Raw genomic sequence first — 23425 nt, 5'->3', positions numbered from 1 at the left:
ATTCAGTTTGCAGGCAATCCTTCAATGACCAAAGATTTGACGCCAAAATGTCCACAAACTGAAGCCCTGGAGGCTTTCAGCTGTATCTTTTTAGTCTCACTTCTACTTTTATTCTGGGCTAGACAAAATTTGTCTCAGTTTACAACACACACAAGCTTTGTGGCCTCCAACTACCCAATCAGTGTGACCGCAAAGCCATAACTCCATCTCTGGTGATAATGTCTCTGGTTTATACAAGAATGTGAAAGCTCATATCGCTGTGCTGGTTCCTGAGCATGTTCTTTTCAGACATGAAAGAAAGCTTAGCAAAGTGACAGTGAATCATTTAGAGTCACAATAAAAGAGGATTTTATGGTTGCCACGCAAAACAACACAGGGAGGGATTGCTAAGCAAAGCTAGGCTTAAAAAGGATACGGGCTGGATTGTGTGATAAACAGACAAATAAAGGGGTTAAATTCTTGAAGAGACTGCTCCAAAAAGCAGATCCAGCGAGGAGCAGAAAACTGTGGTCAGTAAGTTTTCACTATTTTTATCTTTGGCAGAAAATAGCTCTGAATGAACTGCCAAAATGAAATCCCATTCAGCTGCACTGTATCACGTTGGCAGAAGATATTCCTGCAGCAGATAACTTGAAACCCTGCCAGAGACCACAAGGAGTAAGTGGGAAAATATGTTTTTTTTGTAATTTGGATGAACTGGTGATTCAAGTTTGCCCTTGGGTACACAATTAAATATCATTAAAGTGATATGCCTCCCGAAGCGCAATATTAAGATATATGAAAGTGATAAAATACAGAAATATTTTTTGACATCTATTGTGTATCATATCATGCAACATGGCCAAACTCTGGGGAAGACAAATAAACTCCTAAAACTTCTAGTTTAAGTACTGCTGTTGCTTCCCATGAGCAAACCACTTGTTTCAATCAGTTGTAAATAATGACCAGTTTACAGGGGTGATTGTTTCCGACATGAATAAACACATAAATGGCTTTTGTCATAGAAAACTCTGGTCTCGCACTTACTGTTCTCGCAGGCTGCCCGGGCTTGTTAATGAAGACATTGGACTGTTGGCATCAAAGTTTCCCTCCAGGCCTGGATACCTGGAGCAGGTGTCTGCAGACGGAGGCAAAAACTCTGGATTCCCCCCGTTGTGGGTGGTGTTGCTGTTTGAGTACAAACCTGAAAAAGGAGTCACGGTGAGTGTCAGGGAATTTTCTAAGCTGAACGTGTGAATATGCAGTTTACAGGTATTTGGTAACACTAGAGATAACATGAGGTGACTTTTCCACTTTTGCCAATTTGGTGATTTTGGAGCTAGATTTAGCTTCTTTTCATTAGCACCCTTTTTCTTTTGGTCCAAAAAAGCGACCTGCAGCAAATGCACTGCCCTTCAGGAGCAAAGTATTCTTGTTTGGGGAGAAAATCTGCAGCGTTTGTGAGCTGCTTGCACATGTGCAGTGTAATCCTTGTGGTATATCTGTTCTAATTTTCTCTATGAGGGATCTATATATCTGTCAATACAGCTGAAATCACAGCATATTAGTTCTCTTTAACATTTGTGGGTTTTGTCAGAGCAGGAGTCTCGACATTAAACCACAGGTTAACATGTTGTCTGAGTCGGCTGTTTTTCAGTCTTCAAAAATTAGCTTCTTTATTAAGAATTAGGCCATTAAGGTGTCATCCATCATCATAAAGTGAGGCTTAGTGACTTTTTTAACTAATCATTTAGCTTCTTTCCATTGGAAATAGTTGGCAACACTGCGCTGTTCCCTTCAAATTTTAAAAGCACCTGTTTAGCCTACATCAGCCAATTGGTTAATACCATAAACCTTTTTTTATGTTCATTCAAAGCAGTAACTGTACGTCGTCAACATCCTGAACACTTTGGGTTCAAGCACAGCTGATGAGTTACAATAAACCAAACAACAAACATTGCAGTCAGAAAGAAGGTTTCAGGACAACATTTTTGATAAGAGGAAAGTCCTCTCGGGATATTTTCTGAGTTAAACACTGACATGCTTGTTTCACCCTGAATAAACATAGCGCTTAGTTTGCCGTTTGAGGCTTTTCCCTCACAGTCCTCTGGGTAAAACTGCAAGTAGTCTGAAGTAATAGACATGGACAGCTCTCCTGGACGCTTTCTCCTCTGCTTTGCCAATTGAGCCTCAGCGTACCTGACAGCTTCTTGATCCTAGTTCAGCCATTGAAAGGAGGGAAAAAAAGAGTTTGGCTGGAAAACCTGTGTTGGAGAAGCTGAAGGACGGGCGGAGTGAGGCCAACTTGCCCACAGTCAGTGCCCGGTAATTGGACAAGGTAAACACTGGCATGATGAGCTATCGTAGAAGGAATGAAGTGGGAGGGGGCGAGGAAAAGGAGCAAATGAGGCCATGGGAGAAAATGAAAGAGACAGCTTAAAAGCCCAGGTGTTTGGGCAGTTCCCCCTTTTCTTTGCGTTTACACATTTTCAGAGACGTGTTGGAGAGTAAACACAGACACTTGCTACTGTTTCATCTACACATACCTGCAAAGTCATCTAAGGCCGGTAAAGGTGAGCTGTTTTCTTGGTGGGAAGATGCAGAGCTGTGGAGATGCTGTCCTGCCAGACAATCACTCAAAACATCAGATTCCAGTACTGTATGGGCCTGCCAGTAAGACAAAATGCAGATGTTCATTTAGATAATGCTGATATATGGTGCAGTTAGTGTTTCAGGATCCTGCATATAGGAATGAAAATGATAATGTTAAAGCTGCAGCTTAGCTGTTTTCCAAATGTATTTTGTTGTTGGCCCGTTCGACTCCCATGGATCTACATTTAAAAGGACTGTTTTCTTATTTGATTACATACAGTAGATCAGTTGAAAACACAGTGAGTTTTCTGCTGGCCTAATTTTTCAAATAAATGATGCTTTCACCAGATGCCGGGTTCTTGTTTCATCTTGCAGTCCAACTTCTCAAAGTACAAAATCCAGAAATGATGTTTGGCAATCTTATTCCAAAATGTTCAAACGAAGTTAAGGCAAGATAATTTACTTTATTTTCCACCATTAGCAGAGCATCCCCCGGGATTTTCCAAAACAATTTATTGTTAGATGAAGCTTGCAGAGGACACCCAGAGACCGCAAAAGAGTTATGTACATATAATCAGCGAAAAATATTTCCCCAAATCTGTGTTTATGAAGGTGCCAGCTTGAATAGCTTGGTCGCATAAGCTTTAGGAAATATAAGGAGATCAGAAAGGGCATGTTTAACATTTCTGTCTTTTTTAGCCCAAGGGGGTGCGTTGGCCATGTTACAACTTACAAGCACATGTTGTTCTATTTAAACGAACAGCGTGTCACTCACGGTCCATAGACAACAAACAAGGCCCAGATAACGCAGAACAATAGGCTCCCTATTCTGACTTCCAGGGAATGGGTGTAATACTTCGTTTAGCTGTATTTCATCCTAATGAATTCACTCTTTCCTTCTCCTCCTGCTTTACATATCCTTTCCTCAGAAACAAGACCTTCAACCACTGTTGTCTAAGGAGCCTTTTTTTATATATAGTGAAAGAAAGAACTCTTTTTGGAAGAGCATTATCTTCTTCAGACTTGAGGTTTAAAGGGAACAAACTGTGCAGTCATCTCTCTGGCCTAAAAATAGATGTTGACGTTCATCAGACAAGAATGAGAAAATGAAATCAGCAAAGCATAAAATAGAGTTCTGCTTTGCTTTTCTCTATTTCCATTAATATTGGTAATGTTCTGCTCGGGGTCAAGACCAGAACTAAAGCAAAAAGCCCCATTTATTTACAAAACTACAATGCATAAATAAAGCCGTCTTATTTCTATATCAGATCTTATTTCAGAGCACTTTTCACTGAATGATTCTGTTGCTAAGATGGTTCAATAATAACACAACATGTCAACATACAGATTGTTAATCATTTCAAGGTGGTATTTTTCAGGTTGGGAAAGCACTGCTTTCAAATTTTTCTCACAAACAGCTATTAGGAGCACAAAAATCTGCGTATTTATGGGGCGCTGCATGTCCTCCGCCACTCTCTGCCCCGTTCCTGTCCACCTACCTTCAAATAAAAGCCACGAGCACCCTAACAAAACCAGATTGTGTATATTCATTACAACACACGGTACCAAAAGGAAAGCCAATGCAATTTAAAATGCAACAACTTCTCTCATGATGTACTAAGGTCCATATTTAAACCTGTATTTTCCAAGAAATGCAGGCAGGATGCCCTGCAGAGGGTGCAGTGCTGTATGGATGGGACTTTTTCTAGGGTAAAACTGTGGTTTTAAAGTACCTGCAAAGCTATTTGTTTTTTGCAAAGTGTTGTGGTGAGCTAACTTTAGTCTTTTTAATAAGTGTTCTGGTGGTCCTTTTCCAAATAATTATATTATTAAGTAAATCTAAGGCCTAAGAGAATCAGTGTTTTGGATCATCGTTGGTTTGATTAACACATATTACAACCAACTCAGAGGTGACTGAAAACCCTGACAGAGAAACAAACCTGGGTGCGCACAGTAGAAGAATCTGGGAGCTGGACTGACCTGCCTGCAGTCCAGCCCTTTCACCCAATGAAAAAAAATTGGAGCATCATGAAATGAAACTGATAACAAAGAAGAACCAGGACTGCAGCTAGAATCCTATATCAGATATAAATGGGACAGCGTTCCTCTCCCAGAGGTCCAGCAACTGGCCTCCTCAGTTCCCAGATGTTTACAGACAGTTTTTAAAAGAAGAGGGGATGCTGCATAGTGGTAAACATGATCCTGCCCAAACTTATCTGAGCCACCAAGTCCACAATGAGCTGCTAATTTTTAATAAACTGTTAAATGTCTCACTTTCAGCATTTAATATGCTTTCCATGATCCAGTGTAACTGTGATGGCTGGTTTATGAGATTTGCCTTCTGTTTTTATTTACATTTTTTAAAGTATCTTCACCTTTTAGAATTGGGATTGTACACAGTTGCAGTTAGATGTTAGAAAAATACAAAGATGAGGTTTGCCATCACATTACATGAACATGTATAAAGGACACTAGGCCATTTTTGAGCCTTCACTGTGACACTCAGTGGGTTTACATGATGAGATTAACTCGATTATAGCTATAGTTGGGTTATGCTCCTTATCTGAGCAAGGGTAATTATCCTTTGTTACATGGTGGTGAAGGAATCGAATCACTGGCACAAAGCATGCAATACCACAGTAGATAAGTGGCGCTGTACCCATTTCAACTATCCTAATAGAGCCACTTCCGGTTGACGTCTTCACCACCAACAACAACAAAACTAAAGCATTTGAGAAAGATGGCGAACGAGGAGCAAGATGAAGCTCCATCCCTCTACATTTGTGATGAGCTGGTTATGGCACAAACGCGATGCACAACGGCGCAGTCTCCATCGCGTTGTTTCTTTCTTTCTGACAGCGGAGACAAAAACAGTAATATCGTGTCCTTCGACTTCCGGGTGACGATCGCGGGACAAAAATCTCGAGCATTCACAGAACGCTCGATCCGATCCACTGTCGTCTACATGCACGTTATCCCGGAGTCTTAATTCGATCGCAAGTAACCTGATCCGATTCGATTTCTTGTCGGATTAAGCTTGTTACGTGAGCTGAATAACTCAATTTTATTGTAATTTAGCCATTAATCTGATCTGATTGCCCGCATGTAACCGCACTGACTGTGTTTTTGCAATGTGAACAAATGTAGTTATTACATATTCTGGAGTTAGGCAAAACAATCAGTGAAGTCATAGCTTCTGTGTCTGTCTATTATTTACAGTCTATGGATACCTACTGAGAGATGAATTTTAGGGAATTATTAATCTATTATAATTAAGTCATAATGATCAGTATGCTAGTCTAAATGAGCTACTGTTCGGATTTCTTATCACTTTAGATTTGGATTAACTAATTATCATTAGCTTACCGTTTACCGCCATGTAGAGGAAACGTCTTATTGAGCAGACATGCAGCAGATTCCCTTAAAAAATACCTTCCCCAACAATCTAAAACAGAATGCTTTGGTCTCAAGTTAAAGATGAGTTATTAGTTGATTCCACCATATTCCTGCAAGATGTTTAACCGTGTGCTGGAGTCCTGTTGGCTCAGGGGGAAGTTTTTATACTTACTCTGTTAATCAGTGTACTTTCTGTGGACTATCTAACCAATAAAAGCTGAAACATGTCCCAAAATTCCCCTGAACGCACCATTAATATTTGCTGACGTGTGTTTAGTTGATCGCAGAGGTGATTATGATGCTCTATCAGTGTGTGAAAACTTACAGCAGCTGCTGATGGCATCTTGACCTCCCTCTCCTGGAGGCCTTTGGCAGAATGGGCTTTGACGTGCTTTCGTAGCGAGCTGGGATCGGTGTAACGCTTGGTGCATCCTGGGATCTGACAGGCGTACGGCTTCTGTGAACGATACACAAAAAGGTAAGTTGAGAAAAGTTTGAAAGGAATGTAAAAACAAACATGCAGACATTTTGGTTATTACTTTTTGCTGTCAGCACTGAGGTACTGAGACCAAAATGTAACAGCAAGACAAATAAAAACTGACAACAAAATAAACTCAGAGTTATGGGATTTTGGTTTTTGACATGTAACAGACTGAGCCCTGCTCTTTATACTCAAAAACATACATACACAAGTCCTGTAATCTTATTGATGTGGGATAGGTTAGGAGTGTTTAAAGCAAACTGTAAAACTTTCAGCACATGATGATGATTGTATGATCACACACGATGCAATGCCAGACATATCCCAGAAATATGTTTACAATTAAAATTACAAGTTCAGCTGAGCCACGTCCACACTGTATTCATAAACATTTGGAATGGATGTTGTAAATTTGGAGATGACTGAACAAACAGGGAAAGGAAGGATGTGTAGTTATGTCAACATGTTACATAAGCTGCTCCTCAGCTGAGAATGCAGTATATATTTACCTTTCATCTGCAAGTTTAAAAAGAGGAAGAGAGAAGATCTCAGCCATGAACATTTTCATTCATAAGGTGAGCTGCATGCAAGTAAAATTGTATGTATTTATCCACATTAGTTTCTATCCTGTAGCACAGAAAAATACTGTAGCCTGAAAGATAGCATAATAATAATAAAAGAGATACATAAACATCAAGGAGCTAAACAGCAGTAAGCTGCCTTCACTGCAGAGTTTGATCAAAGCTGCATGAACAGACAAATAAATGAGCTCATTTCTGAGTCTAACTCCTCACAGACTTCATTGCTAAATAACTAACAACTGGAATCAATTAATGAAAACACATGTACAGTGTTTATTTACAGAATAACTCTGTTTGTTAATTGACTAGTGTTAAAATTTAGATAATCAAACATCAGGTCCAAAAGAAATAAGTGAAATAAGTATATTATCAAATGGAAAAGAAAAAGCTTAATTAGTTTAAAAGGAAGTAGGGGTAGGATCAAGTAAGTGGGACTGTTTCTTTACACCTTAAAATAAATAGATTTACATTTTCAGGGATTCATAACCTGTGACCATAAATTCAGGCTGAAAAGAAATAAGATGTGTGTTATAATAAATCCACAGTGACACAACATCTTAAATGGTTAAAGGAATGAGACGTGCAGTACATTCTTGAATATGCAAATCAATGTGTAATTACAGTTAAAGAGACAGAACGCGCTCTTTCAAAAAAAGAAATGAAGCAAATACAACATAAGATGAACAACAAAACACGTTATGTGTCATTATTTATTTAATACATGCAGAAAAAAGCAGAATGTGAAAAACTCAGCACATCCTTACTGCTGACACGGGAATTAAGAGGGTGAGAAGCAACCAGATGCTGTTAATCAAATACATTTGATTAATTGATCATCGGTAAGTATGAGCACCTCTATAAAAGCAGATGTTTTGTCAGTTTGTTGGTTTGTGTTAACACAATGCCAAGGAGGAAAGACGAAAGGCCTGTAACAGAGAAATGTGTTCATTGTATAGAATAAAAAACATGTACGGATAAGGATGTGAATGTGGCTGTGACTGTAAAGTGCTACAACTAATCAATAGAAGTAGAAAAGTACAGTACTAACACAATCCAATTAGCTTAACACCAACCTGTTGTGCAGATAAAGAAAATCATTACCATCGGAAATCGAGTAGTAAGTAACCAATGTACCGGAAACTGGTAAAAAGGCATTTCTGTGTGACACTGACTTAATTTTAGGCAAGACAAAAAACTCTAAGGTGTAATTCTAGTAACACAATACAAGCTGTTTAATCAAACTTGAAAAGCCTGTCTTGGCTGGCTGTCATATTTACCAATCACTTACATTCAGCCAGTCTTCCACTGGGCCTCCGTAACGGCGCCAGATGCGTCTGATTCCTGATTTGTGACGCAACTGTCAAACCGCCATTAGCCAGCATGAAACCACAAAGGGAGCAAAATAACTTTCTACTCTCGTTGTAATAACAGCGGAGTTGGATGTGCAACTCCATCTCATCCGTGTAATAAGAGATCTGATTTGCTGGATTACTACTAAATCCTCATTGCTTGTCAGCAGGAGTAAAAATAACTTCGGGCTGCAGAATAAATCCACAGAAGGTATGCAGTTTAACGGTCCTGCTAAATTCAGACTGTATATCAGGCAGCTTTCAAGAGAGGGTGGATGAAGGGAGCAGTGGCACTCTAAATTAGTGTGTGTCTGTGCAGGACAGCACACACAGCTATTCAAATATTGTTTATCAAATACTTTAAACAATAAAGCAAAGCCTGGTGTAATAGCATATATTTCAACACTCTGCAGCTTTATTTCTGACATAATTCATGATGTATAATTACAGCTTCCTAACATTCAACATAATGTATTTAATAAAAATGTCCCCAACAGCTTTACGACGACATTAACAGTTAAAAAATAGTATGAATATCCCACAAATGTATGAATTTTGGTGTAGTTAATGTCCACTCCAGTATCTTCACAGGAAAATTATGTACTTTTTACTCCCAGATCAAGTCATGGTTATGATTCACTTTTTAAACAATCTGACACCAAAAAGCTGCTGGTCAAAAGTTACTGATGATGATCTCTTAATATATTCAAAGAACATGTAATAATGTATAGTATATTTCAGGACCAATTCTATTAATCCAGTGGATATAAAAGCTGTTTAGGGTTAAGGAGAGTAGACCCTGTCCAGCTGATATTGGGCAAGAGGGATGCTAAACCCTGCATAGGCTGTCAGTCCATCAGAGGGATAACAAAAAGAGACAGTCATGCACTAACCTACTGTATTCTGCTACTCAAGCCAACCCTCATTTCAATACATATTATTCTTCCAAGCAGCCAGACCGTCTTGTAATCTTTTAAAGTGGTCTTGAGCAACTGTTTTCCAAGCTTTTTGGAGGTTTGTCTTTTGACATTGGCTGCTTTTTCACTAATCTTCAGTCAGAGGAATGTGTGTTTTGCTTGTTAAACCATATGACACTGACCTGTGAATCATTCGAGAATAAAAAGGCTTCTAACTCAACGGATGAACCAGTGTTGTGTCTACATATAACAAAGAATTTAGCAAAGAACCTATTTTAAATTGTATCTTCGTTATTAGCAGTCTGTCAAAGAGACTTTTTCTTTAGTTGCAGCTAAGAAAAACGCCAAAGATAGCACAGTTTGAGAGACATGAAATAGTATTTCTGCAACAACAAGGTGATTCAGAAAGAGCCATTAAGTGAAAACTTGGCATATCTCAGCATGCTGTGCAGTGCATCATTAAAGAAAATGAGGAAACTGTACAAGTGGAGGACAAAAGAAAAAGTGTCAGGTCTAAAAAACTATCTACAGCAGATGAACAGGATCACTTTTAACCATTAAGAAAGAGGAAAAAATCCAACAAAGACCTGACACAGGACCTGAGAGATGCATCTGGACCTTCAGCTGATCCATCTACTGTTGGCCCAAGCCTCATCAGAAATGGTCTCCATGGAAGGGTGGCTGTCAAGAAGCCATTCTTAAGGAAGGGAAACAGGGAGAAAAGGCTGAGCTATGCCAAATGACACAAGAAGTGGACTGAAAATCAGTGGCAACAGGTCTTATGGAGGGATGAATCCTCCCCAGAGCCCGGACCTCAACATTATTGAAGCAGTGTGGGATCATCTGACAGAGAACGGAACAAAAGGCAGCCAACATCCAAAGAAGAGCTTTGGGATGTCCTTCAAGAAGCCTGGAGAACTATTCCTGAAGACTCCTTAAAGAAATGACAGAAAGCTTGTCTGAGAGGGTTCAGGCTGTGTTGGAGAATTAAGGAGCTCATAACTAATATTGACTTTCAAGCTTAGATTTGACAAACACAAACGAACCCAAAGCAACCTGACAAAAATAATGATGGCACAACCAGTAGATAAACTTATAGGTTTGTGCCAATGTAACTAATGCAGTATATAGACGTGACAATATTCCCTCTTACATTTACTGAAGCAGGTGGAAAAACGTGTTGTAAAAGGGAAGCACTAAAGTAAAGTTCAAGTTAATTAAAATTTATTTTGTGCTGCAGTTGAATATGTCCCCATGGAAAGAGTCCCAATGCTGGAATACATTTGATATCTGGTGCATGAGAGAAAACCATGATGAGTAAAACTATTTCCTTTCCAGGGAAAGAGACCTGATCCCTGTGTGTATCAGAAGTTAATTGTATAATTTCGTTTTGCAGTTTCCACAGGAAACACAAGAGGGTGATCCCTCAGATTAATCTATCAGTCTTACCAGTTATTATTTACTTATTAGTTACTGTAGATGGAGATTCTGCTGGTTATACATTGTAAGCCTACAGTGACATGAAGTCATGTTGGGATTTGTTATTTGTGTGTTGTCTCTAAAGCTCTTTGACTTTGAAATCAAATCATTCATTAATGCAGACGCTGTGACTGAAAATGTATAGAAACTCGTACATAAACTCATACACTCTTTTTACTTCTTTCTTAAACCGACCCACACAAGGAGACTCGGCTAAGTTATAAAAAGCTGGCTCACTCTTATTACTGTCAGTATGCTGTTCTTTAATAAGTGTGTTCAGTCACAGAAAGAAACAAAGAAAAGATCAGGGAAGCAGCTGTGTGTGGCGCTTTAATCTTCTGAGGTGTTTTTCTTTTACTGCTGCCTCAGATGTCTGACTTTATGAAACTTTTTTCAGTCTGTAATGAAAAGAAGAACATATCAATTACAAAGAAATGTGGATTTCACCATCCAAGTCAGGGTAATCATAAGAGCTAGAATAAGTGCAACCTTATTCAAGGAGAAACATTTCAAGAAGTCCAGTTGCCCTTATTCCACCTCCTATGACATTTCACCATCTACACATTTCAGCTCTAAAGAAAGACAACTACTACTGATATGTTCTCATAAATACAGATTTTGCTGTTGAAATCAATGCATGGTCTCAAGAACACTTCTGAAAACTGTTGTCACTGAACGCATCGCGTTTTTGCATCTCTCATGCAAATGTCAGTAAAAAAAAAAATCCAGAGACGCTCTCTCAGGTTAAAGGTGCTGTTTAATGGACAGAGCAGTCTATCAGGTGTTCACTGACCGTGTCCAGATGTGTGCGCTGGTGTTTGGCCCGGTCACTGGAGTTACTGAAGGCCTTGAGGCAGCCCGGGTGCTGGCAGATGTACGGTTTCTCCCCTGTGTGGCTTCTCAGGTGGATCTTCAGGTTCTCCAGACGAGAGAATGCCTTGGAGCAGCCCTCAAACTAAAAAAGGTAGAAATTTAAAAAAAAAAAACTTAAAATAGAAATTAAAAGAATTGTGAGTATGTATTTCCTCATGAAACAAGATGTTGGTTCAAGGCTACACTTTATCATGTGTGCATTATAGTTTGATTTGAGTTTGAGTCCACTCAATTTGAATGACTTCAGTACAGTTTGGTTCATTCAATGTAATTTTTTGAGGGTTATGATCACATAAAATCCCATTCAGAGCACGATTCAGTAACCCTGGAGGTCTGTGCATTAAAACCAAGCTGTATTTGTTATTAAAACTCGACCCACTGCCACTTTTACGTGCTGTACATTCAGTCAAGAGGCTGCATGTTACTACTATAATTAACATTGCATCATGTTTGTTGCACCAAATTTATTATTATTAAGAAATTTAAGTCACTCACTTCAGTTACAAGGCTTTCATTTACAGTTTGAATTAGATGGAAGTTGTGACATAGAGACTCAGAGTAATTAGCCATAGTTTTTCAGTTTGGTCTTACAGTTGTGAGGCTGTTACTGAATGAATTTTAGGATGTTTTTCCACTAGAAATTTAAAAAACTTCGTCTCACCAGAAAATTAAGATTAGATTTATTGTCATGTACAGGGAAATACACATCCAGGTTGGTACCTGTTGAAAACACACATGCACATGCTCACACACTGGAGCAGAGGGCAGGACAGCGCCCGGGGAACCTCAAGGTTTGTCAGTTCACCAATTTAGTGTTGCCAACCTTCCGGTTATTGGACGACCCACTCTAACCACAGAGCCATGGCCGACCCGACCACATTTACCCACTTTGTCCAGTTGTCTTGCAGCTCTTATAAAACATGACAGAAATGTGAACCTGTGAATGTGAAAATGTGGAAACCAAGTACAGCACATTTTTGTGACAACCTAACCAAATATTTTGTAGCATCCAAACATAACCATGGACACCCTAAACATGCACTTTTAACCATTAAGCCTAACCATTCGCTAATGAGAGCCCATTAAAAAGTAAAGACTCGGGAGAGGGAGGGATGCAGAACGGAATGACTTTGAAAGTGCTGAGCAGGTATGAGTGAAGTAAAGTAAAGAAGAAGTAAAGAAGATGTTGAAAGAGGACACTATGACGTAGACAGGCGATGTGATGACTAATCGAAGTGTAGGTTATATCTTTGCAGGAAACAGAGTAATTAGAAAATGTTGTAACTGTTCAATCTTTGAGCTTTCATCGTGAAACTGCAGTGCTTTGCACTGTGGATCAAACAGTCATTTCTCACTCTGGCATGAAATTGGGTTGCTTATCGATGGAATCAAACATTGTTCAGTTTACAGCTGTGAGGGTGTAAGGGATTGATTTTGGAGAGTTTTCTTTTTCCTTTGGAGTCTAAAAAAAGGAAAAGAAAAAGCTTGTGAAAGAGGGGAAAGAGCGAGTTAAATGTTTGTTGCAAATAACTGCGTGCAATATATACATGTTAACTGTTTTTATTAACTGTTAGATAAGGTTGACAACAGAGAAGTATAGCCTCATAACTTTGAGCATGGAAGACACTTATAACAGAAGTTCAAATCTTAAACTTTATCACCTTCATTAGGTAGATTTACAGAAAGGCCTGACACAGCTGTACCTTATCTGATGCCAAGAAGCAGGATCTAAACTCGCTTTGACGCTCCATAAGAGCAATAAAAGCTGGTGCTTTTATAACATGAGCTGTGTTCACAGACAGTGATATCTGGAAGTGTTCCTCAGCTCATGCAGGGATTTCCATGACAGAATCATGCCTGTTTTTAATGTAGTGCTGCCTGAGGGACCGAACATAATCTAATACTGATTTTTCAGCCGTGTCCCTTGAACACGGAGATGTCGCCAGATTCTCTGAATCTTTTGATCATATTATGAGCTGTAGATGTAGACATATTCTGTCTTCACAGTTTTACGTTGGGGAACATTTTTCTGAAACTGCTCTTTTTATATCCAATAATTTTACTGACCTGCTACCAATTAACCGAATTAGTTGCACCATGTTCCTCCAGCTGTTTTTTTCAGTACAACTTACATTTTCAGCCTTCTGTTACTTTTTAGATTTTTTTTTCATAAAACAGTAAAAAAAAGTCTCACTTTCAACTTTTGATATGTTTTAAATGTTCAATTGTGAATAAAATATGGGTTTCTGAAATCTGCAAAACACTGCATTCTGTTTTTTTTTTACATTTTACACATTTTGGGGGATTTAAGTTGTACAAAACAACATGTAAATACAGAAAAACAGTGATTTGACTTCAAGCAGCAAACTATCATATTTCACAATATGAGGCAGGGTGGGATATTGCAGTTACACACAGGTTCAGGCACATAAACCGCTTTGTTTAGTTTAGGCAAGAATAACTAGGTTTAGAAGATTAGGGTTCGAAATCTTCATCGGCTAGCTTAGTGAGACTTCCACAGATTAATTTTTCATAACTCTAGTTACAATAATGAGCTGCACGGGGTGTGGTGGTTAGCGCCATCGCCTCACAACAAGAGGGTTCCTGGTTCGAAGCCTTTCTGTGAGGAGTTTATGTGCGGGTTCTCTCCAGCTTCTTCCCACCGCCCAAAAACATGCATGTTAGGTTAGTTGGTGACTTAAAGTTTTCCCTAGAAGTGAGTGTGGATGGGTGTTTGTCTCCGTGTGGCCCTGCGATGGACTGGAGACCTGTCCTGGGTGTACCCCGCCTCTCGCCCAATGACAGCTGGGATAGGCTCCAGGCTCCACCCTGACTTGGATTAAGCGAGTATAGAAAATGGATGGAAGGATAGTTACAATAATAAATATTTGGAAACGTGGAGAGATTAAAGAGAAATAAACACAAAGACTGTGACTGCAGGTGGCAACTAAAAGCGATTTGGTCTTTTCCATAAACCCTCTCCATCCAGACTTTGCCTTGACATTATTGTCGCCCAACTTCCTCCTATTCTGATGAGATGGAGTCGTCACTTCTGCAGCCTTTGTCTCTTGTATTTCATTGGGGCACATGCTGATGCTATTCATGTTTATGTAAGTGGACAGACTGCAATAAAAATAAACAAGATGAACCATATTCAGAGATGTTTTTCTCTAGTTTTGGATGGAGCTCTACTACAAGGCACAGAAAAGAGCTAGTTATTGGTTTTGGTCTTTAGGGACATATAGAATATCACCATTTCATTTTGTTACATCTGAATGTCTCTGAAGCACCATAAATTATGACTCAACCACAGCGGATTTAAAACACTTTGGCAACATGTGTTTACAGCCTGAATAGCACCTGTCCACGTTACGAGGTGGTAAATAAGGCTGAATTCATTAACAAACACTGACTGCTTTCATGTGAGACATTCGTTTTCCATTGCAGCACCAGGAATGACTTCATTCACATATTCAGGTCTGTGCACTTTATGAAAATGAAATCACATTACTGAAGCAACTCAAGTGTAACCAATGACTAATTTTTTGTGTTTATGTTGATTCAATATTAATCTGTTTGCAGGCGACTCTTCACTGTAACACATTTATGAGCTGGCAGCAGAGCAGGACACTATAATGAAGTAATTCAGTTAAGTAGGGAGCGCGTGTCCCTGAGTGAAAACTTCTGAATGAATTATTATTATGAGTCGTGGGTTGGTGACAGCTGGGAATAACAGAGAGTTACTCACTCTCTGGGATGGGAATTTGGCTCCAAACAGAAGGTCATCATGGGATAGACGTGAAGAAATGAGCTTCAGAGAGTGACTGATGACAGAAGTGATGGAGGGTGACGCTGTCACGTGAGCTCAAAGGCTACTGTTGTGATGCTTAACGCTGAAACATCACAGGTTTATTTCTCAGACCTGATGTTGTCTGCTTTTGTCTTCATCCCAAATATGCATCATGAGTAATTCAAAAAGGGCTTTTAAAGTTGAGCTGAACACATTCCCAGTGAGAATTATTCAGTGTCTAAACGCTTTGCTGGCCGGGTGATAAAGTAACACGAGCGTGCTTGTGTCTTTTGAGCGACCTCCAAGTAAAGCCAAATCCCACATCATTAAACGTCATGCTGCAGATCATAGGCTGAGGTCACTTTAATTACAATTCCCCTGTTGTAGTTGTCTAAGTATAAAAATGGATGTTTTCATCAATAGTTTTATAATATGTCTCAAAACCAGACAAACAACCTTCAGAGGGAAGTGTGCCACATACCAAAGAGCCTAAACTTTCATTAAAAACACAATAATGTATTAAATTTAGGATTATTAAATTGTGTTAAATTACGTTGGACAAACACATTTCTATTTGGCCACTATAACATGTGCCTTAAGTTATTTTTTTCAGTGTTTTTTCACTGTAAAAACGTACATTTTAAATAAATCCTTCAGTCAAAAGGACCAAATATGTCGTCTGTTCTTACCCTTAAATGTGACCTTTAACAGCGTCCTCAGTACAACTCCTACAAGCAGCAGGAGGGAAATATGACTCATATCAATATTTCCACATCAGAACAGACGTCATTCCAAAGAGTTTTATCTAAGAAGCCACATAGTCATCATTAGGAGGCAGGAGGGGTGTGGAAGATGGCGCTGCACTTTCAATCATTCATGACGCATGTTCAAGACCAACATTGACAACACTTTCTTCACTTCCTGCGGTCTGATGCAGGATTAGTGACTGAGTGAGGTAACTTCAGGCTCAGGTCTGGATTTTCAGCATCTCAAAGCTGGTTCACTTCTTAATGAAGTGTCAACATGGCAATTTGGGAATGTGGTTAAAGACTAAAAACTGAGCAGGTTTAAAAGTTGAAATCTTTTATTTGACAATTTTTTAAAAAACGGTCCATGAATCGACTTATGGCTGCAGTCTATACGGCTGTAGATGATATGGCTGTAGGTGCTGCACTGTTTTACACACCAGCTGCTTCTTTGCTGTATTTCTGAAGCTACTCGAGAACTGTTTTCTTTAAAGAGTATGAAAACATTTTCTAGAGAAGTCAGGAGGGAGTTTTATGTGTGAAAACACTCTTTTACAGAATTTGATGATTAAGTGAATTCATGTTTTGAAAGAGCCATTTAGAGTAATTGTATCCCTCTTGGCCTGTTTTGAAACCTTTTCCTAAATATTCAGAATGACTGTAACTGTTACTAGCACTGAGAACCAGATGTTTGGGACCCACTGTCTTTTTTCTTCTTCTTCTTGCATACAGATGCATGTATATGACAAGAAATGAGAACAGCCAGAGCACAGCCGAAGCCTCATTGATTTCAGGTCTTTACTGTAACAACAAGGGACTAAAAATTAATCTAATGGGCAGTTAGAGTAGGTTTTTTAAAGATATGTTCAGGTGTTCATCAGATAAGGACATTTAGTGATAATGCTCACATTCCTAAGAAAATAGGGCCACGACACTTGATTGTACAACTTTAGGTGACATTACCCATATCTATTATTCTTTTTTTTCATATTACACCATTCGAAACTCTGTTTTGCAGAGTCAAAAGCATAAACAGTGTAATGTTTTTACCACGGGATGCACAAAGAACTGGCAGCAGAGACTTGCTTTACATTGCTTTCGATGGCTATACATCATCAAAAAAAGGAGCAGGAACTTCCTTTAAATGCAGACTCTTGCTGGCTACAGCAGCGTGTGGACAATAAATGGAGGATCCTATTGGTTAAAGTCAGGTATCTATCAAGCTCAGCCCGTTATCTCCATTTTGAAATCAAGGTTACAGGAATGTTTACACACAAACTACAATTACAAAATAAAAAAATAGGAAGTTATGGTGTAACTCTTTATTTTGAATCATTTCTTATTTTTTGGACTAAACGTTTGATTAAATTTGATTTTCTGGGCCTTTGTCAGCGTGACAAAACTTGTGTTGTTGTTATAGTGTCAATAAGTGGGTTTCTATAACACATCACAGGTGAATTACATGTTATACATTTTCGTTTTCTTTCTCTTTGTTGATTTTTTGTGTTGATTATAGCGATTGTTACTAATATAACTTTGAACGGTTGTGAATCAGATGAATCAGAGGAATTTTGGCCATCAAAGATTAATACATTGCATATACGGTACGTTACCCACTTGCGGGCTGGACATCAGATTTTTAACACATTAAAGCAGCATTTAAGTATCAGTTATGATTTTTGAATGTTATTTTTGACCCTGTAATAATAACAGTAAAAAAAAAAACCAGTGTGTTACATTCGACCCGGACCAAAATAAGCACACTCACCATGCATTTATTGGGTTTTTCTCCGGAATGGACCCTCATGTGGATGAGCAGCTTGTAGCGAGCGTTGAAGGGCTTGTGCCGTCGGATGCAGCCAGCCCAGAAACATGCAAACTCTTCCCCTTTGCGCTGGTCGATGTGCACCTTCTCGATGTGCCTCACCAGATCCTCCTGGCAGCTGTATGTGGCACTGCAGTCGATCCAGTGACACGTCTGCTCCTGCTGGTCCACTGCGGGGTTCTGTCCTGCAGGTGTGTTGAGCCCAGGAGAGTGAAGAGGGGACTGGGTCCTGTCTTGACCACTGTAACCCTGAAGAGACTGGCCAAGATGGAAGAGTTCTCCCTGCTGGTTGCTCATTTGAATCTGTTCCCTTTTACACGGCGAGAAATCATCTGCAGGCTCTTGTTTAATCGAGCGATACTCCTCGTGTGGATTTTGCTGTTGCAGAGATACTTTGTTATGGCTATCAGAAACTGGCAAGCAAGAGGTCAGAGGTAAAGATGAGGAGGAAGAAGAGAGGGTGGAGGGTGGAGAAACAAAAGATGTGGCACAGTTGGTGAGCATGTAGGGAACAGGAAGGGAGGGCTGAGGGAAGCAGCTGAACCTCTGGGTGCTGATTTTGGGGTCTATTTGAACTTTGGAGGCAAATTCCTCCACAGACTTTTCCAAGTGGGGTCCAGCTGTCTTACAGCTGAGCAGGGAGGTGAGGTCACATCTCAGCGAGGACAGGGAGGTCCTGGAAAAGCAACACAGTCCTCCTGAATGGAAAGACGGCTGGCAGAAGCCACCAGAGGACAGCGGCGCCTGAAGATCCTCAGCATCCTCAAACACGCTCCCAAAACCAGGAAGAGTCAGCTGGACATCTGGAGGACCAAGGTCAGGGGGCCACATGCCGGCCCCCGCTACCACCAACAGAGTTTGATGATGGTGATTCTATTAAAGCAACTTTAAAAATCCACTTAAGATAAAACCATCTGGCATCTTCTGCAAGTGTAGTCTTCTGTCATTTGTTCCAAAGTGGTCAGTCATAACTTGAACACTGGGAGAAAGAGAAACCAAAGGCAGATGAGACATCTTAAAAAACAAAAATCACCGTCTCTGAATTATTTCACAGCATTTAGTTTAATGTCCTTGTGGCAGAATATGATCCTTGTATTCAAAATCCAACAACAGAACTCTTATACACCAAATGCGAGCCCCCCTGCTGTATCTCCTCAAGTAGCCAGAGTCTAGGCAAGCAAAATAGTTCTTGAACACACCACAAAGATGATTTCCAGCTGCCCGCCAGGACGTATAATCTATATCTGTCGAAGAAGACACAGCTCACCAATGCAGGAGGGTCAGTAGTGCATACATTATATAATAAGGGAAACCAGAATACAGCATAGAATACAAAAACATAAACAAAGCAGCATATAAGTTGTGTTTTTCGTAACATCAAACAGAGATGGTCTCTCTTGACTGCATTATCTGTTGGACTTCAGTTTCTTCACCCCACATCAAATCAAATCAAATGTATTTGTATAGCACATTTCATGTACAAAACAATTCAAAATGCTTTACATAAAATAAAAGCATTGCAGCGCGGAGTGGGAGAAGCATTAAAATACGTAAAAGAATATAAAGAGAAACAAATAGAATAATTAAAATGAATAAAAACAAGCAACAGTCTAGATAAGTTAAAAGATACTGTGCAGATTTCATGCATAACCCACATAAAAATTCAACAGTTGGGGAAAAAAAGGTTGACGGAGTTCAGCACTGACAAAGGATCCAAATTGAAGTAGCATAAGCAGTAAGTCCTCTTTTATATGTTTCGTCCACTCATGTTCCTTGTCAAACTATCGAACCTACTTTATCCAACAAGCAACACATTAAATGCTGCAAAGTTCTGATCATCTATGTTGTCTTTGACTCCTCATTTCTAAGTTGACAGTACATTTAACACATCTCCCTCAACAGGCTTCTTACAACAGAAGCTATGGTGTGTTAAACTGATGAATTTATCCTTCAAATATGACACTTGGCAGCTTATTCCACCATATCAGCTAAATTAAGTCAGACATTTACTGTGATGCTACAAAACTTCATTAATCTGAAACACAAAACCTGCAATGTCCCACTCTACTTCATGATTTCCTCTCTGAGTTCAATCATTAACAACAAATGGACCACAGTGACCAGCAGGAAAGGTTCTGGATGGAGTAAAACCCAAACAAACATGAAGTCTGAGCCTCTTGTCTGCAGTCAAATATTTCAGAGTCGCCATAGTGAGTGTGTATTTAGTTTCCTTTGAGCTGCTGCAGCAGCCAAAGCTGATTCATTGCGACATGCCACCCTTGCAGCAAACAGAAAGGTGCTGCATGGCAGCCGATTGCCTGGAACCTGCTCCAGATGCTTGTTAAAAGATAAGAATTAATGGACCACATCTCTTTGCTTGCTGCTAATGCAATACAGGGAGACTGGAAAATGGTGGGCTAAACAGAATTTTCCTCGCCTCTGTCGCAAATACAGTAGCTCTACTGTGTGAAAGTCCTTCACTGGTTATTGGACTCAATTTCCACTCTTCTCTGCAATCTGCCAGATACTGATGATCTAATTCACAGCAGGATTCCTGCCACGTGTAATTAATCATCGGAAAGCTTCAATAGGATTTCATACCAATGGTGATTTAACGAGGCACCTCAGAGGATGAGTAAGTTCACTTCTGTAGTTATATTAGCTGATGAGGGAGTCACTAAATGTAGGTTCAGGCCCATAGTTTCCTGGTATAGTCTGGTTTACAGTTTTATGATTCTTCCCGTAAATCGCTGGAGTTCCCCCCATAGAGTCATGTAGCAGACCAGTCATGGGAACTGTGGTTGGATCTTAATTAGAGAGGCTGCAACGTGTCTGTGTGTCAACGAACTCAGCAGTATTAATAATACTTGTGTAGCAGAAGTGGTTTGGTATGACTTAAGTATGATAATTGCAACCATAGTACCTGCTGGCTTTCAGGGCTGAAACCAATATTAGAGTTTTGAGGGCAAATAAAACAGTCAAAGACAAATAATCACCTTCGTGCTCATAATCATATCCACTCTGAAATAAATGTAAGAGATCCAGCAGTGAGTGCAGCTGTGTTTGTTCTCCAAAAACACTTTGGTCCTCATCCAGAAAGAAGACTCAGACAGTGAAACTAAGAAAAGTGACCCACAAAGCCTCAACCAAGCGAGCAAGCGTTATAAAATAGCAGCCTCATCTCATGTGGTGTCTTTTATAGACTCACTTGCTGAGGTTAGCTAAACACAGCTGTGGCATTTCAGCACAAGCAAATGTGTACTTATCTCAACAATAAGCACTTTGGTTCTGCAGTCACAAAGTTTTTTCTGTGCTTTTTGGTTCAGCTGAAACGTGGGAAAGATAACCTCATTGAAATTAGGAGTGTAAATCCACAAGAACATACTTTTTTAATTATGGTCCTTATAAATCATCCTGTGTGCTGTTACATATGCTTGACAATCCTAAAGATTATCAATACAGGTCAAATATTAGCCCATTATTGTACAATATGTTTATATAAATATTTACTTTTAAGAACTATTACTTTTGTAAAAAAAAAAAAAAAAAATTAATAAAAAGGGGCTCAATTTTCCTACAAAAATCCACATTTTATTCACTCCTTAAGTGCTTAAGATCAGCAGACTAAACACAGCAGCCAGACTCCTGCTGCTTTACAAGCTGGACTGATCAATATTTTAATGTAATGTGTTAAGGACAGACAGTTATCGCCCAGCAGGGAACAGCAAGAAAGCGAGTTATATGTTCTGATGAGTGGAAGTTGTGTTGCAGTGCACTTTTATGACAAATTAAGAGAAAACTGCCCACAGAGGGATATTTTGATAAGTTACATTATTAAAGTATCTAATTCATTGGAATTCATGATGCTTTCCAAACCTTAGCCATCTAATTTTTTATACCTAACTTTAATCACGTTGCTTTAAATGTCCACCCTTCACGGAGAGGTCCAAAATGTGTAAAACAGCAATGGAAATGCAAGTGAAATAGAGACTGAAATGTAAAAAGAACTTTTGTAAGTCAGATAAACATCAGTGCTCAGTGCGGGCCTGAAACTGAGCTCTTCAGGTTGTCAGTCATGTGTGTAGCCACCTGTTAGTCTAATTTTCATGTCAGTGGACACGAATTGATGGGTTATGTTTTCACGGCTTTTTCACATTTTAGCGTGAAACTGGGTTGGATGTACAACTAAGTTTGAACAGCAGAGATTTCTTGTGTCTTTCCCACACTCACAAAAAAAAATCTAAGAAAGAAAAACTATAAAGCCTCTTTAAGGCTCCACTGTGTAGGACTTCTTCTTGGATCTAGAAAAGCAACACAATTTAACTGTAACTACGTTTTCTTGAGTGTAATCATGTGACATTAAGAGTTATTGTTTCTGTTTGTCTGTTCATTAGATTTCCTTAAACTGGCCATTTAGATCTATGAACTGAGCAGGTCTTTGCACATTGAGCCTACCAGTCTGTGTTGGCATGGTTCTGCAACAGCTGCCACCATTTCTCTCACATGCTGCCTAGATGTCACTTAAACCTCCACACTGGACCTTAAACTTTAGTTGCCCTCAGATTTGGAATCTGAAGTGATACTGGTACCTAAATACACAGCTCCCTCTGCTTGGAATTAGCTGCAAAATCAAATGAATCTCAAGGTGCTGATTTCACTAAATGAAATCAAGAAGATTTTAAACATGTTGGAGGCACATCTGTCTGGTTGTAAATGCTATGACTGGCCATTCTGCCCCTGTTACTCCTGCAATAAAGTTAAATATTCTGAGGTGTTTTGATGATTAGAATTCTGATTATTTATAATTTTGTCAAGTTATTTTTGCTGACCTGAGCTGCTGCCTAACTTGGCCAGGACACTCCTGGAACTGGAGATTTTGAAATTTCAAGAATTTTGTTTTCCCAGTTATTTATCCATTTGTTTTCCATATCTGCTTCATACAGGGTCGTGGGGGGTTGGATCCTATCCCAGCTGCCATTGGGCAATGGGTAGCGTACACCCTAGACACGTAACTAGTCCATCACAAGACCAACCACAGAGACAAACAACCATGTACACTCACATTTTTCCAGTTAGATAAGCGTTACAAATGTAATGTCTGATTAAAGGACTTGAACAGACCATCATACTGAAGATTCTACTCTCTGTTTGTACAGTTTTAATGTCTTAATTGCTTTACAGTGGAAAGTTACTGACACATCAAACCAAGGTGAGATGATTGAGCCATATGTCGTCATCATCATTTGCTTTAAAGTTTATCATAGATCTGATCTGTAAGCCTGACAGTGAACCTTACTTCACTCCCACATAACAATTGTAGAGTTTTCATGTTTGGTTGGCAAAATGCGTGTTGAAAATCCTGGCTTCAAAACAATACCAGGGGACAGTTTTTCTGGGTAAAACTCCCTGCCAGTGCA

General features: G+C 39.4%; 1 protein-coding gene across 1 annotated transcript in view; it reads right to left on the bottom strand.

The window, feature by feature from the left end:
• The window catches only part of glis1a (GLIS family zinc finger 1a), a 42955-nt gene that overhangs the window by 6690 nt on the left and 12840 nt on the right, over positions 1-23425 (bottom strand). Inside the window, exons 2-6 of the mRNA XM_072364465.1 lie at positions 17952-18987; positions 11568-11729; positions 6311-6424; positions 2526-2652; positions 1027-1183 (exon numbers count right to left, since the gene is read on the bottom strand). Of these exons, the coding sequence (XP_072220566.1) occupies positions 1027-1183; positions 2526-2652; positions 6311-6424; positions 11568-11729; positions 17952-18839 (1448 nt within the window). The 5' untranslated portion in view covers positions 18840-18987. The remainder of the gene's footprint in view (positions 1-1026; positions 1184-2525; positions 2653-6310; positions 6425-11567; positions 11730-17951; positions 18988-23425) is intronic.

This window comes from Leuresthes tenuis, unplaced genomic scaffold (genome assembly GCF_036924035.1).
Source record: "Leuresthes tenuis unplaced genomic scaffold, fLeuTen1.0.hap1 SCAF_14, whole genome shotgun sequence".
NCBI classification, from domain to species: domain Eukaryota; kingdom Metazoa; phylum Chordata; class Actinopteri; order Atheriniformes; family Atherinopsidae; genus Leuresthes; species Leuresthes tenuis.
This window is presented reverse-complemented; position numbering and strand designations above follow the sequence as displayed.